General features: G+C 33.7%; 4 protein-coding genes and 4 long non-coding RNA genes across 9 annotated transcripts; 6 read left to right on the plus strand and 2 right to left on the minus strand.

The window, feature by feature from the left end:
* Positions 1-76: 76 nt before the first annotated feature.
* Positions 77-3,617, plus strand: LOC124447587 (Krueppel-like factor 12). The gene is made up of 7 exons (XM_046998572.1): positions 77-209; positions 289-328; positions 951-993; positions 1,060-1,122; positions 1,596-1,783; positions 1,904-1,981; positions 2,518-3,617. Exons 1-7 carry the CDS (start codon positions 116-118, stop codon positions 2,813-2,815), a joined length of 804 nt encoding a protein of 267 aa, XP_046854528.1. The 5' UTR covers positions 77-115; the 3' UTR covers positions 2,816-3,617.
* An 805-nt stretch (positions 3,618-4,422) lies between these two features.
* Positions 4,423-6,597, minus strand: LOC124447586 (Krueppel-like factor 3). Its single transcript, XM_046998571.1, has 2 exons — positions 6,267-6,597; positions 4,423-5,504 (listed from the first exon to the last, which is right to left on the minus strand). The coding sequence occupies exons 1-2, from the start codon at positions 6,438-6,440 to the stop codon at positions 4,800-4,802; spliced, it is 879 nt and encodes a 292-aa protein (XP_046854527.1). The 5' UTR covers positions 6,441-6,597; the 3' UTR covers positions 4,423-4,799.
* Positions 5,440-8,198, plus strand: LOC124447590. Its single transcript, XR_006948767.1, has 2 exons — positions 5,440-5,523; positions 8,088-8,198. It is a non-coding gene; the product is annotated as an uncharacterized LOC124447590 (long non-coding RNA).
* A 554-nt stretch (positions 8,199-8,752) lies between these two features.
* Positions 8,753-11,888, plus strand: LOC124447588. 2 transcript variants are annotated; one of them, XR_006948765.1, is made up of 4 exons: positions 8,753-8,787; positions 9,646-9,738; positions 9,845-10,695; positions 11,605-11,888. It is a non-coding gene; the product is annotated as an uncharacterized LOC124447588 (long non-coding RNA). The 2 variants fall into 2 exon arrangements; XR_006948764.1 differs by lacking the exon at positions 8,753-8,787 and having other exon boundaries at positions 9,561-9,738.
* On the minus strand, positions 10,811-14,446 carry LOC124447585 (probable protein phosphatase 2C T23F11.1). Its single transcript, XM_046998570.1, has 12 exons — positions 14,341-14,446; positions 13,792-13,897; positions 13,591-13,674; positions 13,317-13,382; positions 13,128-13,193; positions 12,601-12,674; positions 12,275-12,359; positions 12,137-12,193; positions 11,924-12,007; positions 11,642-11,707; positions 11,483-11,562; positions 10,811-11,414 (listed from the first exon to the last, which is right to left on the minus strand). Exons 2-12 carry the CDS (start codon positions 13,892-13,894, stop codon positions 11,265-11,267), a joined length of 915 nt encoding a protein of 304 aa, XP_046854526.1. The 5' UTR covers positions 13,895-13,897; positions 14,341-14,446; the 3' UTR covers positions 10,811-11,264.
* Positions 14,447-14,484: 38 nt separating this feature from the next.
* On the plus strand, positions 14,485-14,954 carry LOC124447589. The gene is made up of 2 exons (XR_006948766.1): positions 14,485-14,564; positions 14,687-14,954. It is a non-coding gene; the product is annotated as an uncharacterized LOC124447589 (long non-coding RNA).
* A 1,184-nt stretch (positions 14,955-16,138) lies between these two features.
* On the plus strand, positions 16,139-20,142 carry LOC124446876 (cylicin-1-like). The gene is made up of 7 exons (XM_046997755.1): positions 16,139-16,154; positions 16,242-16,441; positions 16,789-17,067; positions 17,684-17,878; positions 18,023-19,082; positions 19,149-20,003; positions 20,123-20,142. The coding sequence occupies exons 1-7, from the start codon at positions 16,139-16,141 to the stop codon at positions 20,140-20,142; spliced, it is 2,625 nt and encodes an 874-aa protein (XP_046853711.1).
* A 1,342-nt stretch (positions 20,143-21,484) lies between these two features.
* Positions 21,485-22,053, plus strand: LOC124447200. Its single transcript, XR_006948647.1, has 2 exons — positions 21,485-21,652; positions 21,740-22,053. It is a non-coding gene; the product is annotated as an uncharacterized LOC124447200 (long non-coding RNA).
* Positions 22,054-22,393: the final 340 nt, after the last annotated feature.

Raw genomic sequence — 22,393 nt, forward strand, 5'->3', positions numbered from 1 at the left:
TTTTCAAAGAACTTCTGATGTTTTCCACCCTCTCTACCCATATTGTCAATTTGTTATGTTTGGGCGTGGTTTCTGTAGTGCTTTGTTTAGATGAAAATTAATAAAAGAATTGACTATGGCGTCAAATAGTAACAAGGAGACGATGACTCAACCTATCAAAGTTAAAATGAAAGACCAAGCGTGTCAGTTTGATTCTTCTCTACTGGAAGGTACTGTTTGGCGTTTTTGTTTTATTACATTTACAAAATTTATTCATGAAATAATTGACTTTATTTTTATAAAATATAGATGCACCAGTTATGTGTGACGCGTGTACGTCGATTCCTAGGTAAGTTTTCATTCATGTGCTCTTACGCTTTCTTTGTTAATCACCAAAATGTGTTCGAAGACAAACGAAGTTCTCGTGATGTTTTTTTTTGTTATCATAAACATACAATTAAATCACTGGCACTAAAGGTTAATATCATTGCGATGGCTGTTCACTCATCATATCAGACCCAGTCAAATATAGAAACGCTATCATAGTAAAACTTTTTAAAAAACGTTTTTGTAAACTTTAGTACCGTGTCTTTGATTTGTTATCATAAACATACAATTAAATCACGATCCACGTTTATTTTGTCAAAGAGCACCCCAAGTCATACTATAAATGGAAGCACTGTGAATTTGTGTGTTCTGATTCAATATATTGTTGATACAGTCTTGTGTATTATCAAACAAGGAAAATAGAATGATCAGTTTATTTCATTTTCTGCATATGTTTGAGTGAAGAAACTACTTGGTACCTTAGGTTACCTTTAAAATATCAGGAATGTAGTTACCCTATTACCTATCTATGATGTAGTCTAAGAAATTGTTCCCAAATTGTTATCTTATTGATAGTAAAGTTGGTGGTGCAAACTTAGCCATATTATAAAATTATGATACCTACAATCTGTCACAATCTTTAGCCCTACAGATGCTGTCCGTACTTGTTTACAAAGAATTATTAAGGTAAACAATGACAGTTCATGTACTGATTTTTTTGTGATGTCTGATTTGTCATTCTTTATATTTCAGTACGAAGAAGATTCTTATGACAATTGTGTGCCATTGATAAGAGCCGAAGATTTTTCTGATGAGGTACAGTGTTTTAAACATTATAACTATCTGTCTCAATCGAGGGGACCAATTTTTTTCTTTTTTATTTTTTGTTTTCAAAGTTTGTGGTGTTCTGTATTTATATATCTTATTTTGTGGTATATAAATACGGATAATCACACATTGCATAGCAAGCTAAACTACAAAAAAAGTTTATTATGGAAAAGAAAGTGAGCTTATAATTTGTACCATGGTATTCCCCGTGTTTGCTAACATGGATTGAGATAATCAAAATTTAGGAATTATTATTTTCAGTTTGATGGTAATATTTAAAGTTATATTGCCATATGTGAAAGGAGAACTGTATTGCCACATCATATCACCTGCACTTGTTAAGATTTTTGTCAAAATCAACAGATGGTGTATGGGTTATGTATCAGAAAATACAGTACATGGTAAATGTTATTTTCTTAACTTGAGAATGTTTTTAAATATCATATTCTTTGTAACCTTAGTATGATCACACAGAAAAGCGTTATCATGACCCAGTTAATGGGCAAGATAGTCCTGTTTCTATGACTGTCATCAGAAGTATTGGTAATGTTAGTTCTGATCCAGAACCTGGTGATGACTGGAGTGATCATCGTAACACTGTAACATCATCTTTAGCTGGTCTATCATCATTGTCTGTTGCTGTAACAAAGTTAGCATCTTAGTTTTGTTGTGAAGTCTTTTTTGATGTGTGAAATTCAGTTGAAGTTGATCTGCTGTTCTAATATTCCTCATGTTTATGTTTATGTTCAAGTAATTGCTTTGTCTTTAGAGTTCTCCCTCGTCAAGATGACAATGAAAATGTTCCAGAAACTGTTATGGCAAATCCACATTCTCTCACAGTTTCTGGGTATGACTCTTTCTCCACTTCATAGGTTGTAATCATTCTTTACAACAAGATGAACTCTTTTAGAATATGTATGGTTTTTGTTGTGCTATGTCCTTATTAGGGTAAATGTTTTGTCCCTGTAAAACCCATGCAACAGTTGAAGCCCCATTTCTACACAATATGTGTAAATTTTTACTACTAAACATATGAAGCAAGTATATTCACATAATCTGATTCAAAAACATTGAATACTAGAATAAGAATTTTGTTTTAGTTGTTTGTTTTAGTTGCAGTAGCAAATTTGGCACATATTTAACTTAATTGAATCATTGTGCATGGTGCAAACTCTCGTTAATTTGTGGTACAGCATTATGTGCATTTTTTTCTTCTGTCAACCATTACATTTGATAACGCGCAACCTTTATTTGGACGAGTTAATTTAATTCTTTCAACATGGAGTACTTGTTTCATCTATGTATGTCTTCAATACACACATTGTAGAGAGCATGAAGCGTTTTCGGTCAAATTGATTGATGTATTGAATATTGTCTTTATAGAGAAAAATCACGAAGAAGAATCCATAAGTGTGATTTTGCAGGTTGCAGTAAAGTTTACACTAAAAGTTCACATCTCAAGGCACATCGCAGAACACATACAGGTGAAAAACCCTATAAATGTTCATGGGAAGGATGTACATGGCGTTTTGCTAGATCAGATGAACTTACCAGACATTTTCGTAAACATACTGGAGCAAAACCGTTTAAATGTCCACACTGTGATCGATCTTTTTCAAGATCTGATCATTTGTCCTTGCATATGAAACGTCATCGCGAGAGTGTTCTGGATCGTCAGTAGAATTGAAGATGTCTCAGTTTTATGAGATGTACTCTTTTAAATTCGATAGCGAAAATCCGCTAAAAATCGCTTAAATTTCCCATGATTTAACTACGACGAAGTATTTCATAATGCATATATACACAAATATCAGCATAAATTTCATAGACTCATACATTTCTCTTGATATATTTTGGATCTATGTCGCGATTGATGCACTTGCGGAGCAAAGCTTGTTACATTTGAGCGTTATAGCGTTCATCGAAACAGATAGAATGGCAAGTTGAGTGGTATGTCACAAACTGCAGCAAAATATATGCTGTGTCGAAATGAGAACAAAATCGAGAAGTAGTTCTTAACGTCACTGTAATTTAAATACTTCTTCTAGCTTTTCTTAATATGTCACACTTTGATTCCGCAAACGAAGATTTGAGAAAGCTGATTTCAAGTCACAGGAGGCCCCAGTTGTTGAAAAGCGGGTTGGCTTAACCCTGGGTTAACTACATTTAGCTATAGCATTTCTGGATTTTTCTTTCAATTGACACTAATGTTCAACAGTTTCATTCTTGTGTTTGAAAATCAACAAATGATTCTATCTTTTATCAGGGCTTAGAAGCCAACTAGTCTTTAATCAACATGGGGCTGGAATACACCTGGTGTGCGTTCCTACAATCTTTTCTTTGTATGTATACACTTGCCTGGCGTGAGTTGTTAACATACGTTTGTAAATATAAATAGTTTTCAAATTTCAAATATAAATATATATGTGTACATGTACGTATATATGGTAGTGTTTCTTAAATAATTACAGTATATATCTCCATTGCTATAGTCCAATTTTGTACGTACTTCAGTATTCATAAATGTATCAGTTTAATATGCTGTTGGAATTACATGGGACTCAAGAACAACCCCCTTCTCCCCCACACAAAAAGTATTAGCTATTTTGAATTTTGGTTTCTGTGCCTTGAATCTTTGATTGCCATAACAGTGGAAACACGGAAGTGTAGAAATTGATTGCTGCCTGTAACACCCAGACTTGATTGACATTTGTAAATAATTTTGTCAACAAGTCCAGAATTGATCATCTTACTCGTATGTTGGGGGGGGGGGTTAGCTTTAACGATTAATACGCTGTAGAAATTATACTAGTCTGCATTATACATAATGTATTACAGTTTTGTGGAATAGTTGTTCTGTTTCAGGCAGTAGTTTCAGGTTGTCTGACGATATTTAGAATATTATAACATTTACTTCGTCAAATTAATAATATTTGGCCAATGATTTTATTCGTGCTAAACAACCATGCAACCAATTTAAACTAAACACCATCAGATCACCACAGGTCGATTCACATTCGACAGCCACTTTTCCCACGAAGGCCAAACGTACAGGAAAGTCCAATAATCTTAGTAAAGATCGCATCAGGTAACTTTCAAACAAACGATTTATTACTGAATGACAAAGTCGTCCATTGTTCCTGTTGTGACCTTTAATTTTCGATGTTCAGGCAATGTTTTATTTTTACTGCTTCAGATTTTGCAGCTAGTATATGGCTGAGTCATCGAAAGGTATTTGGGTCTGGCTTGTCCTTAAAACTCATTGAAAAGGATTTTGGATACCCAAGGTTAGTTTGAATGCTTCATGTATGTAATTTATAAATACCTATACGGAACATCACGGCATATACCAGGAGAATTTCAAATCTTAATTATATCTAAGCTTTATGTAAAGAATGGCAACTTTACGAGGTTTATATCTAGTTTATATCAGATCCAAGAATCTGATAAAGCAAGTAATTTCTCCATGTCATATAATGACAAACAGAAAAATAAATAATCCTTTTTGTAGTTAATTTTGAACTACCACATCATCATAAATCTTACATATTTACAAAAATTCGACAACTGCAATTTATTTCCTTTTGTCAAGGAAGAGGTCTATGGTAAGATGCATGATTATGCAATTAATTTATACATCTCATGTTCCTTGAATTTCTTCTAGTCTACTGAGTGTGCCTTTTCATATGCAATGCTAAGTGATCAGATCTACTAAAAGCTCGTTCACAGTGCTGACATTTAAATGGTTTTGCTCCAGTATGTTTACGAAAATGTCTGGTAAGTTCATCTGATCTAGCAAAACGCCATGTACATCCTTCCCATGAACATTTATAGGGTTTTTCACCTGTATGTGTTCTTTGATGAGCTTTAAGATGTGAACTTTTAGTGTAAACTTTGTTACAACCAGGATGGTCACAATGATGTATTCTACGTCTTTGTAAATCAGCAGCAGCTGCACGTCGACCAGCAGCTATAGCTGTATATGGTGGTGGAGGATTCATTACTAACCCAGGTCGAGGCATTAAGTTCTCTGGTGAACCTGGATTTGAGCTTGGTGGTGTTGGGGGATAAACAACCAAACAGTTCCGTACTTGTGGTGGTCGAAAGGTGTTAAAATTAATATCTACTGCAACATGTGTAGATTCTGCCTGGGATGTAGTAAGTTTATCGTGTTCGCCCAAGTTTAAAAAAACACTTTCTTTCAGTTCACGTTCTTTCACATCTTCATTTTTCACAGAATTATCAAAATTAAAGAACTCACTGACAACATTAGCACTTTCTCGTCGAAATTTTTTCCTGCAACTTGGAAATGAGAAAGGGCTTATTGGAGACGGTACTGCTGGAAGATATTTCTCCATTTCACTTCTAACCTAAAAGGAAATAAACAAGGTATTTATTAATATTTTGTACTAAAACAATATAGAAATATTACATTATTTAAGATTACATATAAGGACATCATCATTGTGCTTTGATAATGCGTAATGTGATATTGATTCGGCACCTTTCTCTTTTCTTTCATTTTTATTTCGCAAAATCATGAATGGGAACTTTCAAACTTAAAATATGTGAAAACTGATTCTGTGTTTTTTTTTAAGTTTCACATGAGTTGACTAGCTGAAGCCATAAAGTCGTCAACTAGATGAAAAATCATTGTATCATACGTGACATTGGGTATTTGTCAGCTTTCGGTTGATAAAGCTAAGTGCTAAGTAATGATTTTAACTCGAGAAATAAAATTGTTAAATTTTCAAAAAATTTGATTGGAGTTTCGACTTTTCTCGACCAACAGTGATAAGTTCTTTAACTGCGCAAGCAGCAATAATATTCATAACATATTAATAACCACTCGTGATTCAAATATGAACAACACGACATTATAAACCACAAATAAAACTGCAATGAAACTGCAAAATATAATTAAATCAAATAGTGAGTACTAGTGAGTTCTGTATATTAAGTATAGGTTAACCTAACTTTGTAACTTCTGCTTGTATTAACTCGAACATTAATTGTAACTTTTAAGAATTTCATTGAATTCCTAATGACAACAATACACGACATCTCTTTATAAGCAAAAAACCACTGTCAGACTGAAATTCGTCATACACAAAAATCATAACTCTACTCACTGTTACATCATCTGGTGAGTTTATATCAAATCCTGATGATAAGTTTAAATTTCTTATTGCCACCACATTGCCGTTCGTTATTGATTGTAGTTGTGCGAATGGATGACCTTCGGTGGAAGATTTAACTGTCGTAGTTGGTGGTTCTTCCTTCACCACGGACGCAGTCATTGCCATAATATATGAATCGTTAATTTTCACTATGTTAGTTTGTTATGGTGTGATTGGATTTCCGAGTAAAACAAACCAAGTTATTAGGTAACAAAATTACTGCTTAACGCACTCAAATAAAACGTGTTTTATAAGAGCAACTTCCCAGTGGGATATGGGTGCGCCATTCTTCCACACCATATATGGTAGAGTCTCCTTTAAAACCTGTCAATTATATTATTATCAAACGCACAGATATCTAGACAATACCATGCAAGGCAGCACTCAACCAATCAGATCAAGTAAAATTAATTTTATTATGTTGATGACGTCAATATGTACGGGATATAATTTCAAATTGAAAGACTGTGATTGGCTGTGATTTGTACCGTCCACTTAAATATTATGGTAATCAATACAAAATCAAAACAAATAAAAGACCTTTGTTGGTAGTCATATAGCGCATGATGTTGTAGAAGAAAATTTTCTTTTTCTAACTTCTTTTCAGAATTAATATTTGCTAGTGGCGTGAAAATGACACTACCGTTAAACGTAGTAATGAGGTCATAAATCCACTTGGTTGGAATTCACAATTACAGCATTGTTGCAATCTTTAACTATTGTCGTAAATTTTCAATGATAAAATATTATCCTCCATGCATCTCCTTTTGATTCTCTTATCAATTTCACTCACGGAATTACCTCGCAAACTCTTCAATCTATCATCATTTCATCCCCACCCAGTGACCTGATGATTAAACAATTATTTTTTTGCTCTTTGGGAGTTTTTTAATTCGTTTTGGAGTTGCTATCGCGGCGCGAGAAATACCAATGTTTGTCAAAATCATGAGAATGACAAGGTTGGATGAAGAGAAAACGACAACTGACTGAAGTTACTGCAGAAACAACACATTGTTGGATATTTGCCAACTTTGCCAGCTATCTACTAAAAACAGATGCGATGAAATAAAAATAAAAATTTTACCTAACTATTTGAAATTCCCGAGAATTTTTAATCTAAATGTTATGGAATATGTATCTTTTTCTCGAACCAACAAATTAACAGGGCAGGAAGTTAAATTTTATGTAGATCAGCATGTGGAGTAGGACCACATGCAGTGAGAGAGAAATTGTTCATGTAATATCAATGGAAGGGAGGCTACTATTTTTAGTTATAACGTATACAGTCTTTTCTCCAGTATCGCCTGCCAACTTACCTTTAAATTGTTCTCCAACTGTGTAAATTTTTTTAAAAATCTGTTTAAACATTGAATAAACAAAGAAAACAAGTATATCAAGTATATATTTGCATAGCAGGACTAAAACCACGCTGGCCTTGCCCATTGGTGCATTTGTCACTTTCAACTTGTAGTGTAGTCAAGACTACATCTTTTCTAGAATTCATTAAAACGGCAATAATCTCAAGTTTTGAAATCTCTGAATCATGAAAAAAAACTGTTGTTTGACATGTACACCAAATGTATGCAGAATGTTCATCTATATATCAATTATTAAACATCAAATGGATCATTAGCTGCAATCTATTCCACATTGATTGAACACCTAATGATTTTCCGAAACGAAAAGGTTACACGTATCCCCACACAACTTCACTGATTGCAGAAAAACTGTTTCCCCCTTCAATTTTTTTAAATATTTTTTCATTTTTTATAGATCAATTGGGACCAATTCTACGTGTTTCAGTCAAATTTTGGAAATATATGACAGTTTCAAGTCATTGTTCAAATGATGTGTATTGCGAAAAAGTGTAATTGGATAATGAAGGTAAAAAAAGTATTAAATAAAGTAAAAAAACTGACAATAAATTATGCCACTTACCTACAAAAAAACTTCAAAAGTTGCAATATTTGAAAAATATAATTGCTAAAATTTCTTCATATTTTCAGGAGATGTAATTTAAAACCATGCAAAATTTCATATCACAAGCAATTTTTTAATTCCCGAAATTCTTTGTCAATCGAGTTTTATTTGTTTCGTGAGTTTTGCCGTATGGTAACATCGGGAAAGTAAGGATTAACGGTAATTTGACCTTTTCTTTTGTGCGAGTTTAGTCTTATCGTTATGAAACAATGACAAGTTAACTGAACGATCAAGATTCTCCCTCAGCTTGTTAAAAAAGGGTTCTGTTTATGTAAAAACACAGGATAATTGTTTTTCTAAAACTCTAAATAACATGAATAAATGATCAGAAAAATTAAGCTTCGTTATACCCAAACGTTTCGTAAATATGTTCAACATGTTATATTAACGACACTCTTTTAGCCCTTCATATACTAAAATACTAATCACGTACATTTTGCAGATTAATCAAATCATGTGTTCAATCTCCGTTGAGTGGGAGGCTGCGCCTTCGGTTAGTGACCCTTGAAATTAATAAGTTGTACATTTGTCGGTTTCATTCATTTTTTTCATAATTTTAAGACATTAACAGAACAAGTAATTTCCTAGAACAAGTGCTATTAGGGGTAAAGGTTAGAACATAAACATTTCATGTGTCTATGATCTGAGGCCATGATCAAACGAACCATTTTATTACATAGAGCTGCAATATCAATGCAATGTGTTCAAATATGGTTTCGAAATTTCGCTATCAATTACAGTTGTTGAGTTTCAACTTTTGTTTGATTACAACAATGCTTTGTATCTCTTCTGTTTCAATGTTATGTTTCACTAAGAAATCAAAATCATTTCGATTTCTTTTTGTAACACTGTTTTGACATCGGAGCTTAATTTGTGTTGCTTTGGTTCCGAAACTAATCGATGTAACTAATAGCTTCTAAACGCGTGGGAGGCTGCACCTTTCCTCCTGCTACTTTTAAATTGTAATCCCCGCAGACAAAGTATATTTAAAACATAAACACTCCACGTGGTGTTATAATTGTTTATTTCTTTTTTACCGGCCTTTAGTGTAAACCGACGACTTTATGTCCTGAGAAAAGGAAAAATTTTTTTGTTAGAAACCTGTATTATTATAGAAATTGCAGATTATTTATATTTCATAAACAGAAAATTTAGAAGTGTTTAAAAGTCGCTTGTTGACTCGTTACTTGTATTTCAACTGACTATGAAGTTATTACATTGTTATAAAAGGTCGCATAATGCGTCCTGCACTTTAACTTCCGTCTTGCATTCAATCTTTCTTCCTTGAGGCGAATTTAAGGAGTGTTCAGTGTCGCAAAACTAATTTGTGTTTCATTTCAACATTTAATAGCTATGATTTCAAGTCTGGATGATTTTGTCCGGCAAAATAAGAGCCGTGCATTGATTCAATGTCGAGTCGCAGCATAAGTGAAGCAACTCAAAGGTACATCTTGTTTTCGTATTTTTTATTTCCATACATAAATATAGTTTTCAGCCTGCCATCATCAAATGCTGGAATTTTATTTCTCTGAACATACATTAATTTCCAGGCTGCTAGCATGACGCAGGATATGAAAAGCTCAAATACACCTGTGCTTCGAGTGTAGGCAATTCAGACCAGACCATGCCTTTTCAAATAGGACAATGTTAGAGTATCGAGCATGATAATAGTAATACCTGGAAATACACTCAAATTTCAGCTAACAAAACAGATTTCGTTCATCTCAACTATGCTATGTTCAACTGGCACTATGTGAAGAGTCCTTATAAAACAAAATAAATAATATGAAAACAAAGAGATAGAAGTGGGAATCATATTAATGTTACTTATCACTTTTTAAATGATCAAGAAAATCATTGTCTATTGGCCTAGATGTGGAAAGGATTCTAAGAAATTGCAGTGTCCCACTGTACAATAATGAAAGTAGCCCTTCAGGGCAAATCGTGTTTCTTGGATCGAAATACAACTTTTCTTCTTTATGCAATTGGTATTTTATGTGAAAGTATAAACATCTTTTTGTTAATTAACTATCCTGCTAATGTACTGAAGCTGAAGCATAAAAGCATCGTATGGAAAGACAAAATTCCGAAAAATTCTACGTAAATGTTCAAACTGAAGGATTTCCATAAATCTAGTAAAAAACCTTGACTGTTGCAGCTGGAGTATCTATGTACGTGGTTGTTTGGTTGTATGAAATGTATTGGAGATCAGTAAATGGCTTTACTTGCGCAGTTGTAGAAGACTTTCATTCTCTTGGCATTGGCACTTGGTAATGATAGATGAAATTGTTTCAGTTGCAGATCTGAGCGCAATTAATTTGGTCAAACAGTTTCAACAAAGCTTTCACTTTCTGCGATGCAAAACGGAGTAAAATCAAAGCAAACATACTCAAGGAGTAAGGTATGGCGAAAAATTTCATCAGAAGCCTTATATTGATTTTGTTTAAAATCCACTTTACAAAATGTTTTCATTGTTTCAAAGATTATAAACGTAATGTTTCAAGCTGATACATATCTTTGTTTTATGTCCAACGCAATGTGAGGGACATTGTTAAGTTATCCCGATCGGTTGGTCTTAGTTCTTTTAATGAAGAAAACGTCAGTCAATGTAATGCAAAGTTACAATTACATGAATAATTATTCTTTTTATGAATCGCAATGCATCTATCACTTTTGTACAATTTAATCACGCAACACAAAACGCTTTAAAACTTATTAACGCGAGTATTTTAAAATTAACAATTGTAAGCTAAAAATATTTCATCTATTGAATTGCAGAGAACCGTAGAGTTTTCAGTTTAGTCAAACAATGTGCCTGCCATTAAAGTATATTTAGGTAGATATTATACTCTTCGAACAAGACTGTTGATTCAAAAGTAGATGAAACCAATAGTTAAACGAGATTGCGCTATTGAGCAATAAACAACTTAATGTATTCGAGTGACTGGCCAACTATAACACCATTATTTCCTATGATGAAGGACGTTGACATTTGACAACAAGTTCTTCATAACTCTTATTGGCCAACAGACATACCAATATAACAGTCATATTATCACATCCAAGGCCACCCATATCACAATCTGGAGCCAGACAACGTGTAAGGAGTTCCTCACAAATCTACAATATAAGTATCAAAAATATTTAATTTTTTTATTCATTTCTGTACACTTTTAAAGAGTACAGACCTTGTCTGGCTTCATTCCTTGTGCAATTCTACAACGAACAAACTCGACAACTTCTTCGTTAGATAAAACGTCCCAAATACCTTAAAAAAAACAACGTCAGTACTATTTTTATCTTTTTTTAGGATACCGTGAAAAAAAGGTGGACAAAAATTTTCTTACCATCGCAAGCTAGAACAAGGAATTCGTGTTCTGGTGTTAAATCTTTAACAATGACGTCGGGCCATGCTGTAAAATGGGTGTGTTTTTATTTCACTTTAACATACAATCAACTAGCGTAAAAAGAAATCTTCAGCCGATGTAATCATAACACAAATTGTAGCTATTTTTGAAGAATATTGAATATTTCCATTTCCATGATTATCACAAAAGTACAAGGAATAAAGCCGAATAACCACGTGGATTGTTACTTTGGCGTACTATGTGGAGAAAAGTATGACTTACCAGTTACAATTTGCTCAACAGCAGATTTCTGGTCATTCTTCTTAAAACAAAAATCGCCGAGTGCACGCGACAAAGCAAGATTTCCTGCGTAGAAATATTAGGAAATGGCATAATCATCATATTTAAACAAATTTATATTCTTTGGAGTTGTTGAGCACAATGACGCAGGTGTAAAAACTTTTAACTTTATTTGAAGTAGTTTTGTATACCAACCATTAACTCTGTTAAATTCTACCCATCCTCCGGCAGCGACAATCCTTCGTGTTTCCTCTGTAGAGTAAAAAAAAATCATCCCAGTTAATCTATCAATCCATCATAGTTAATACAATGTACCAACTTTACATTACGTACCATCATTTGAAGGTTTATGATCATAAGATAGTTCTTGAACATTCCCTTGTACAGATGCTACTGCTCTGGAATCACCGACATTGCCCTATAGTTGATTTAAGATATCGTCTAGTTGGAAATATTGAAGGAAAAGATGATTTTACTTAACTAGTTTAAATTATTGTTAAAAACAAGCCTTTCTTTGGATTCGTGTGATCATGAATGGTCGCTGTTTTTAAAAAACGTCTCGCAAGTCCTCTATCCAACATATGTCATTACGCTGTAAAATTGAAGTTCACTACACAGCCTAAAAGGCTGCCTCATTAGCAGGTGGGAAAAAAACTTACACAAAATATTTTATTGTCTTTTATAATCACAACAATAGCTGTTGATCCTGCTGTGTCATCTTTTATGCCATTTTCTATACAAATGTGCAACAAAATAACGTAATATTTATTTCAAGAACGGTTAGTTTTTGTATATCAGACAAAACCCTAGAGAGAATAACCATAATCTTGACTACAAGTACAATGAACATTAGTTTTTTTTCTTATGGTTAGAAAGCATTATGGCTAATTTATTATTACACAATATCAGCTACTGATGTGCCAATTACATTCCTCATCAAGCCAACAATTTGAGTTTTAAATAAATAGAGTGATCACATCAAATTTTTATTTTAATTTATTCCACAATTTTCCTGTCTTTAAAAGCATTATAAAAGATTGAGTTTGGATAAGAAAAGGTTGACAATCAAATGATTGATGCCATGAACTCTCACTAATATTTGATGATTTGCTTAGCCTTAGGATAACTGGATATATTATAATTAAAATTTATACACTTCATTGCAATCTGCACAGCTATAGATTACCACTTAACATGTCTTCGTCTATGGATAGAAATGAATTTTTGATTGCCTCCTCGATCTTGCCATTCACTGAAAATTATTAAATGCAGTGGTGGAAATATGTGAAGGTTTTTGGACAATAGATGTTTGTTATTAAATGCAAACATCAACAATGAAATAAATAAATGATGTATATAAACAAATTAAACTTACTAAACGCAGGATCACTTGTTACTTTTGAATGTACATACTTTTCACAATAATTGGCTACTTGTGCACCTGTAAATACATCATTTGCTATCAATTTTTCACACAGAAGCACTTTACAGGTCTTATATGCAAGCATTGGTATAAGCATGGAACAATTATGTAATGTTAAAGTGAAATGAAGGAGGCCGCTCGTGTTTCAACAAAAGTAATGCAGAAATGCTTCAACTGTTAATAAAACTGACAAGTGTCAATAATGAAGCAAAGGTGAACACCTAACCTCCATGTCCATCATAAACAGCAAAAAATGAAGCAGTTTTGTCTTTCTCTAAAGACAGAATGGCAGTCAGTGCATCTTCCATGTCTTAATCATGTTAAGAAAACAAATGTATCAAAATTGATGTGCATGTGTAACTTCATTTAACTGTTTGGCATATAAAGCTAACACTACAATTTAAATTTGAGATAAAAAAAAAGATACTGATCCTCCATCCTTGCATAGATGATACACCAACAAGATAATCTTTGCTACATAAAAGTTTAGTATCTTTGGTTGTGACTGGTTCAGACAGTGTCTGACCCATTACCTAATAGAGTAAAAGAAAATGAGTTGCACGGCTATGAATGGTTTAAATTTCTTTGTTTTAGGGTTAGAAGTTAGAATGATAAAAATATCCATGACTACAATACATTCTGCAAAAGAAACATGCACTTAGTCTTTAAGGATGTTGATAAGCTTGACTTCCTGTCATGTAAATGTCATGTTTAACAACATGTAATTTTAAAAAGGAGTTTTTAACACACACAGATCACATTGAAATGCATTTATATAGAGTTAAATGTATCTGTAAGTAATTGTTCATTTCGGCGTAGAGATGTTTATACTGCGAATGATAACGCAAAAAGTGGGTTCCTTTCGGTTGTATTTTGCACTTTTTACACTGCACAACTAATTTGGCAATTTCGATTTCCTCAAAAGAAAATAACGACTTGTTAAACAAAATTTGACAAGTATTGTGTACATACGTACCTTGTTTTCAGTGAAACAGTAATGCTACATGAATTTAAATGAAACAAACACATATAAATTATGATGTAAATTTTTCTATATATAAATGGCAAATTCAAACTATTTTTATAACAGTAACATTTGTGTTGACATTATGCATTTATGCAAACTTGTTTCAGTCCCAGTCCTCCTTTTGCAGATGCAATGCACAAGAACTCAAATATTGGGAATCATTTGGTGGTAAAGTACGTATTATTGAAATGACAATTATAAAGGAGACAATGATGTATGTTAAACATAAGATAAACTGTTTTATAATTTTTCACTATTCAACTCATGACCATCTTTATTTCAACATTTTTTCCAGGAAAAAATATTGATATCTCTTTCATCACTTCCTCACATTGGTTGGCCACAACAGCGGGAGGCTCAGTGCGAATTTGTGCTGCCTTCGTTCATCACTTGCTCGGAAAAGCATGAAAAACTGGAGCACACAGCACACTTGCTATGATCCCAGCTGAAACTTCACATATTAGATGATATTACTAGCTTGAGATAACTAACGGTTATAGAATATAAAACCCCAGAGAAAAAAATTAAACATTTCAAACGAGGCCAATGTTTAACACCAAAAAGATGCGTGTGTCAATTAATAGCAAAACCTGGATGACTATAACTCATAAGATACTTAAAGTCAATGCCTTGAATCACCTCCCACGTGGCCATTTACTCCATTGAAGCAAAGTTTGTTTACTCCAGTGTAGAAAGAGGGAGAATTTTACCGGATTAAGACTGTGCTTAGTTAGTTGCAGTTATATACATTATAATGAATGCTATAAAAATAAATGTTTCTTAATTTCACAACTTTACAAAACTGGCATTCTGCAAATCCTCCTGATATTTACAATGAACTGATGACCATGATTGATGATTGCTCTGTGAGATTGCGATCTATCATTGTCACTGACTGAGAGTAGACTTAACTATCATATTTTCTTATGTATTCATAGTTTGGATTATTCACTAATATTCAAAGATGATCATTGATCAGAATCTTATCGGGGTGACCGCTCCGTAAGTAATGGACAGTGACGTAAGCATTTAAGCGAGTAATGACGACATCGTGTTTCAAAAAACAAAACACAGTGTTTGACAGTTTGAGCACGCAATGCAAAAGAAAACGGTTTATTTTTCAAAACATATATGTTGTTGGACGTAGATATCTTCAATGATGATCTTTTAGCATAGTTTTTAATTAAAATAGAAATGGACTATATTTTTCAACAACGGATAATCACAATTCGAAATATATCCCCTTATATTACAATGCAGGTAAGATTTTTCTGTGAACATTTGAAAAACGCGGGAAGGTTTTACAATTCGCAATTTGTCAATATCCAAGGCTTTTTTCTGTATAAATTGCGACAGTCGTGAAAAAACGTCGTGATGTTTATTATAACCGACCGTCATTTGTTGGTACTCGGATTTCTCAAATATATTTCTATAAAAAACCGATGAAAAAATTACAATAGGCATGTAGCTAATGTTGGCATAATTTAATATTTTTTGAGACGTTTGTACAGCAATGTAAGCTATTATAATTTTACTTCAGTAAAGAGAAATTCTGATAGCATTGTAAAGTTCAACAACTTTTATAAACAGTATTCTGTCAATCAAAAGTTTTGGAAAATTCAAGGTGTTTCTATGAAGTAACCTGGTGGGACAATTTGTGCATTTGACTTAAACCTAACTGCTTTTATTCTCAAGGAAATTCGAAAAGAGAACTTGAAAGATTTTTCCATTCAAAAGTTGATAAAAGATGGCAGTACATGTGAGTAAGCTGTTTTCAAGAAGACTTGGAAATTTTTTGCTGAACTAAAGTAAAACATGATGAAGCTATATTTGTTATTGTTCATTTATAGTCCATATTTACTTGACTAACTCGGATGGTGACTTTGCGATGAAGAAATTGGAGAAAGATCTCAAAGCATTGCCAATAAAGTTAAACTCCGTCAATATGAGGCTACATTCAAATATTCTTTGCATCACTGCCATCTCACCTTCATTAAATGAAGATGTTATCAGATCAGTTCTTCAAAGATTTGGGGAGTTAATAATTCCAGTGAGTATTAAATAAAACTGTACAATAATTTTATTATTTTGATGATAGGTTTGATACACAGCCTGTCTCATTCTGTTATTTCGTTTGACAGCTTTCAGTAATAAGCAATTTAGTATGATTTAAACGTCATAAAAAATCATGACTAATCTCGATCTTTGGCTTTGCTGCGTTATGCAAGCAACTTATACATTAATATCCTTTTTTCCTGTTTTACACTCTTCCTATAAAATATGGGAGCTAATTGCCGCCCCTGCAAAAAAGTTATGATTTTTTGGTGCAATTTAATCATTGTTTGAATTGAAAAAATGGCCAATAAGTGCATTTTTTTTTTAACTCTCGCCATATAGTTCAAGCTTGTCAGGAGTTGCAGAACAAATGAAAGTAAAGGTTTTGGTTGGTTGGTGTTTAAGGATATCAAAAGTGCTGAAAAGTGCATGTTGATGATTTCGAAATTAAATCTTCAAGCTCGTCCTTTGTATGCTGGTTGGGCTGGAAATAAAATAACGTGTGAAGAAGATTTATCATCTGCTCGTACGATTTATGTAGAGGGGCTGCCACAATCTATTAAAACTCCAACGGAACTTGGAATGTATTTGAGTAAAAATGATGACATATCTTTTTGTCAGGTATGATCACTGTGATGGTAAAATCTGTTTGCATGAATATCATCATAATTATTGTCTTTGAACAATTGGATTTATCACAATCCTAAGATCCAATTGTCAATTTCCTTGAAAACGTGTAGTTACACAATGTAAATGCACTTTTAAATAGAGCTAAAGACTGACAGGCCAATCTGTCCCAATGTAGTTTACTAAAAATTGTTAAACATTTTTGTCTTTGGGAAAATGAAGTTCTTTATTTTACGGCAAAGACAACATGCTTGTAGGAAAAGTGCATAACTTATTGTTTTTAGGCTTATATAACGTTTAGTTTGTGAAAACGTCACTAGGTCTTTTAACGATGATTTTCTATCAAGAAATGATTTCTATAGAAATACATAATATTATGACGAAAAATTTACATTGCATGACCCAATATGTGGGCTGGCTACGGCACGGCAGGGGAAAGAAGGGTTTTGTTGTCAGTTTTTTAATGCTATTGAAATTTAAAAATACAAGTATCGCTTTCTCAATGAGCTGCTGATGGCTTGTAGATGATAGAAGGTGGTTTGTGGGGACTGAAAAGGGATTCTCTTATTATATGTGGGTAGATGAACAATTGTCCTTATTGTCCTTATAGTTTATACCAAAAAAAGGTTCGCAGCCACGTTATGCCGTCGTGGAATTCAAAAGTTTCGAAGCAGCTGAAAAATGTGTGATGGAAAATAATGGTGTGGCAGTTATTGATGGATTTTTATATTTAACTTATGCAATACCTGGTTATTCTGGAGATGATTTTGTTTTAAAAAGGCCTGAACATATGAAAAGATCTCAGGTAGCTGTTGTGACTTCAACTACATTTTCTACAAATAATAAATTTAATTGTTCAAAACTTTGCGTTTTAATGAACTTACATTTTTGACTACATTACTCCATCATGTTTCATTGCAATTTAACCGAGAATAGTTATTATCAATAGATAAAACACGGAATCCGTCATACAAATGAGCAAATATCATCATGTACAACAGTTCCAGAAATGGTTCCTCCTCAGTTGATTGGTATGCGAAATTTTGCTTACGTACAAGGTGGAATTCATTCTTGTAATCATCAACATTATGTGGAGTCTCAGGGGCAACCTATAAAAGATGATGTTACCATTGAAGATGTATCATCACTTTCACGTACTTATACTAAACGTTTTCCAAATAAAGATAACCTTTCAATGGATGTAGGTCAGGTTGAATGCATTGAAGGAAAAAGACAAAATAACTTTGATATGACGTCAAAGAACTCACGAAATCTTCCCGTTGAGAAAATGACGTCTCAACAATCTACGTTAGTTGAAACTCAAAAGGTGGAAGAGCATCAAGTGGAGGATACTACACAAGAAATTCATTTATGCAATGAAAGAAGTGATATTTCCTCGACCGATTTACTGGAACCATTAACATCAAATGTTCAACATGCGAATGACAGGAAAGGTCATCCGATTGAATCAATGCACAATCTCGAAAAACACGATCTGAAATCTAATAATGATGGCTATTGTCGACCAGCGGAAGTGAAACAACATATCAACCAGCAACATCTCAATCAGAAAAACCAAAAACAAAATCAGCAGCAAAGATCTCAAAAGCAGCAAAACCAAAATTCAAAGATGCCTCATGAATTGACAGAGGGACGTGTGAACGAGCGTGTTTGTTTGAATGCTCAGTTGTCCAATTTAAATAAAATCGCCGAGAGAATGAATTACCACAGAGAGAATATAATTTCATCTGACGAGAAGGAAAGATGTGCTGTAACCAACCTTGAGAATCTGAAAGAAAATTCTATCTGTGATCTCCATTTGCAGAAAGAAAATATTTCCGAACATGAAAAAGTTTTTTCTTCACAAAACGATCTTCGTGATGCATCGCAGTTCAAGGATAAACAAGCAAAAAGCGATGCTGATTATGACGAATCAAATTTCTCTAATAAAAAGTCCGATTATCCAAGATTTTCAAAAAATTATATGCCGCAAGATGAATCTTTAAAAGGTGAGAGCGTACCATTAGATTTAAACCAAGGACCACACTCATAAAAACCTGCTTTTCTTTCTCCAGCTGAAGAAGAAACTGCTCAGAAAGAAGATTTGATCCTTCCAAAAGAAAAGCTGTTTCGTCTTCAACAGAAAATAAAGAAACAAGCGGATGTGTTGGAAATTTTGATGAATAATTCACCAAGAAATGACCTGAAAAGAGAAAGTGACAGCACCGTAACAGGAAGTAAATTAAAGAAACCGTGCAATTTAATCAATAAAAGCTCTTCAAAACCAAAAAAGAAAAGACGAGTTTGCCAAGAAACAAGTGTTAGCTTAGCTGGAAAAGAAATCCAACTATTAAAGAAAAGCCATGCCACTAGTAGTCTCTCGACAAATGAAAAGACTACATTTAACGTTAAAGAAAAAGGGAAAAGGGAATCATTATCTCCCCCACAACCTCAAAAAATAAGGTTGGCTAGAAAACCGAACAGGCATGATGATATAGAGATAAAGGAAAAACGACCACGATTAGAAAAAAATTGTTCGTTCTCCCAAGACAATATGACACCCGATAATGTAGTTCTAGAAAATACAGTCAATACCGAAGTTTCAACATCCAAAAATTGTTCTTCGAAGCTAGATCTAAAACAAAGCAGCAACTTAAGCAATGAAAATGAAACTGATGGCTATAAAGTCGAATGTTCTATGTCTTTTTCGTGTCGTGAAGAGTCACCCAAAAAGGAAACTGAATTGCCTACACTTGTTGATAAGTTTTCTTTTAAGATGATTGAAATTCATCAGAATGATGAACAAGAGGTTCCTGAAGAAATAAAGAATGATGTTGCACAGACGATAGATTCTATTAGTAAGGTGATGCCAATGTCATCAGCAGTAGCTGGTGCAACATCGAAAATCAAGACATGTGAAAAAGAAGAAAGTATCACTGCTCAATCTTGTATAAATAATGCAGAGAAGGCAGCTCAGCAAACAAATTCTAGGCTTCAGGATACATACGTAGCATTCACAAACAAACCATGCATGAACTATGATGAAAAGAACAGAGTAACAAACAATGATTCTTGGGTAACAACGCCTGACTATGGTGGCTATAATTGTGAAAAGTGTGTTTTTAACAATCCCATTCGATGCGCACCTCCAACTGTTCTCATTGAACCTAAACCAGTGAATATCCAATCCAATATCAGAATGTCTCAACGGAATGTCAGCGTTGAGCAGTGTAAAATTTTTGCTCCAACTACCACTGTACGACCAACTGCCAGATATCCCATGCAGTACATACCTTCTCGTGGAGTGATTCCTGAATATCCAGTTACACATTTTGTGCAAATGCAACCTCAAGTAAATAGCATTCCTCAGTTCCAGAATGTTTACGCCAGTAATCAATTTCAACCAATTCTTAGACCAGAACCTGTCATTGAACGAAATGTCAATTACTTAGTTAATCATCCTGTTGTAGCACGTGTTGCCCAACCTCATATAATGCCACCACATCATGACGCTTTTTCAACAGCTCGTCTTGATCCTAGGAGGGCACCAGATCATGTGTTCCTTGGTACTCCAAATATACCAGGTCATGCAGCTCACCTTGGTACTCCAAATATACCAGGACATGCAGCTCACCTTGGTACTCCAAATATACCAGGACATGCAGCTCACCTTGGTACTCCAAATATACCAGGACATGCAGCTCACCTTGGTACTCCAAATATACCAGGACATGCAGCTCACCTTGGTACTCCAAATATACCAGGACATGCAGCTCACCTTATTCCACGAACAATACCTCAACACCGATGGCAGACAATGACTGCACCTCCAATGGTACAACCATGTGTAAATCAATTTAATACAGCCTTTGCACCTGTGGTACAAAATATTAGAATGAATAGAAATGCATCCGAGTTTTATCAAAATCCGCGCGAGCGAATGCCAAGAGTTCATCTTGTTGATATCCCATGCAATGATTTTATCAACAGACAGTCATCATTTGCCCCCAGAAACGGCGAATTTATTGGAAATGTGACAGCACCTATGAGTGATTCGACTAATTTTGGGTGCGGATATGGTATTCCTCCAAACGAAAGAATGAGTGTGAATCCTAACATCTGTTTTACTTCAGTAAATACCACGACTTCGATTAGAAATGACAAGCACCCAAACTTGTATTCATCAGGTCGTTTGGAGGAACAGTTTTCAAAATCACCTCCAAAGATGAAGAAAGATTTCAGTGCAAAAGAACAACATACAGAAGAAAGAAAGTCAAGCACAAAGACAAGTGCGCCAAAAATACCCGGTGGCTCTTTAATCAACGTTGATACAAACGATTCTGAATTTATCCCGTACAGAAATCAATCACAAAATTTCAATCGAACAATACGTGAGCTGATATTAGTGCCATTTACGAGGGATGAAAGTAAACTGTTGTCCTTGCTAAAGAAAAGTGAACACGATCATTCCAATGAACATGATAAGTTTGCCGTTGATTATGGTGGAATCACAAGTTATTTCCGCAAGCTTTGGGATTCACCATGCAAAACTAAAGAAACAAATTCTCAAGCAGAAAAGGTAAACTACATCGTATAAATGATGGAAACATATTCGATGAAAAAAATTAGTTAACTATCGTAAATTTTTGCTACTTTCATTTTCTAGGAAGACAATAGCTGTGTCTGCAGTCGAGAACCTGAAACATTGAAATGTTCTGGCTGTTTTCAACAATTCTTTGGTCGTGTTCGTTATCATTGTGAATCCCATCCTTATCGTGAATATGTATCAGATTTGTTGTATTGTCCTTATTGTGGCAGTGAATTATGAGCGATTGGACCAATGAAAACGTTTTAAAAATGTTTTTGAATACTTTTTGAATTATAATATGTTTTTGAATAATAAATTACTGTAAAATATGTATACATTGGAATGATTTTAATATTGAATTTTCGAAATAAAGTTGTGTTCATTTTTGCAAATACAGAGGTGTCGTTCAGTACTGCATCATGTACAAGTACTATCATAGCCGACCGTAACTCGAAAAAGCAATAAAGCAAACAACTGAACAAGTAGCTGCAAAACGATCCTATTACAAAAGATCAAACCTATCTTTAATTCTGTTTAATGAGTAAATTTCTTGTTAAACCTTGTGGCTTGTTGAGCCTCCAACTACAAAATACAGTTAGATCTACTGAACAATAGATTAAAGAACTGTACCTATTGCCAATTACCCTCTGGAATAATATTTTCGCTTGACAACATAAATACAGAAGATGTGTCAAAAATATTGAAACACTTTTGCTTTTATGAATTCGTTTT

Source organism: Xenia sp. Carnegie-2017, unplaced genomic scaffold (assembly GCF_021976095.1).
Source record: "Xenia sp. Carnegie-2017 unplaced genomic scaffold, XeniaSp_v1 HiC_scaffold_22, whole genome shotgun sequence".
In the NCBI taxonomy this organism is placed as follows: domain Eukaryota; kingdom Metazoa; phylum Cnidaria; class Anthozoa; order Malacalcyonacea; family Xeniidae; genus Xenia; species Xenia sp. Carnegie-2017.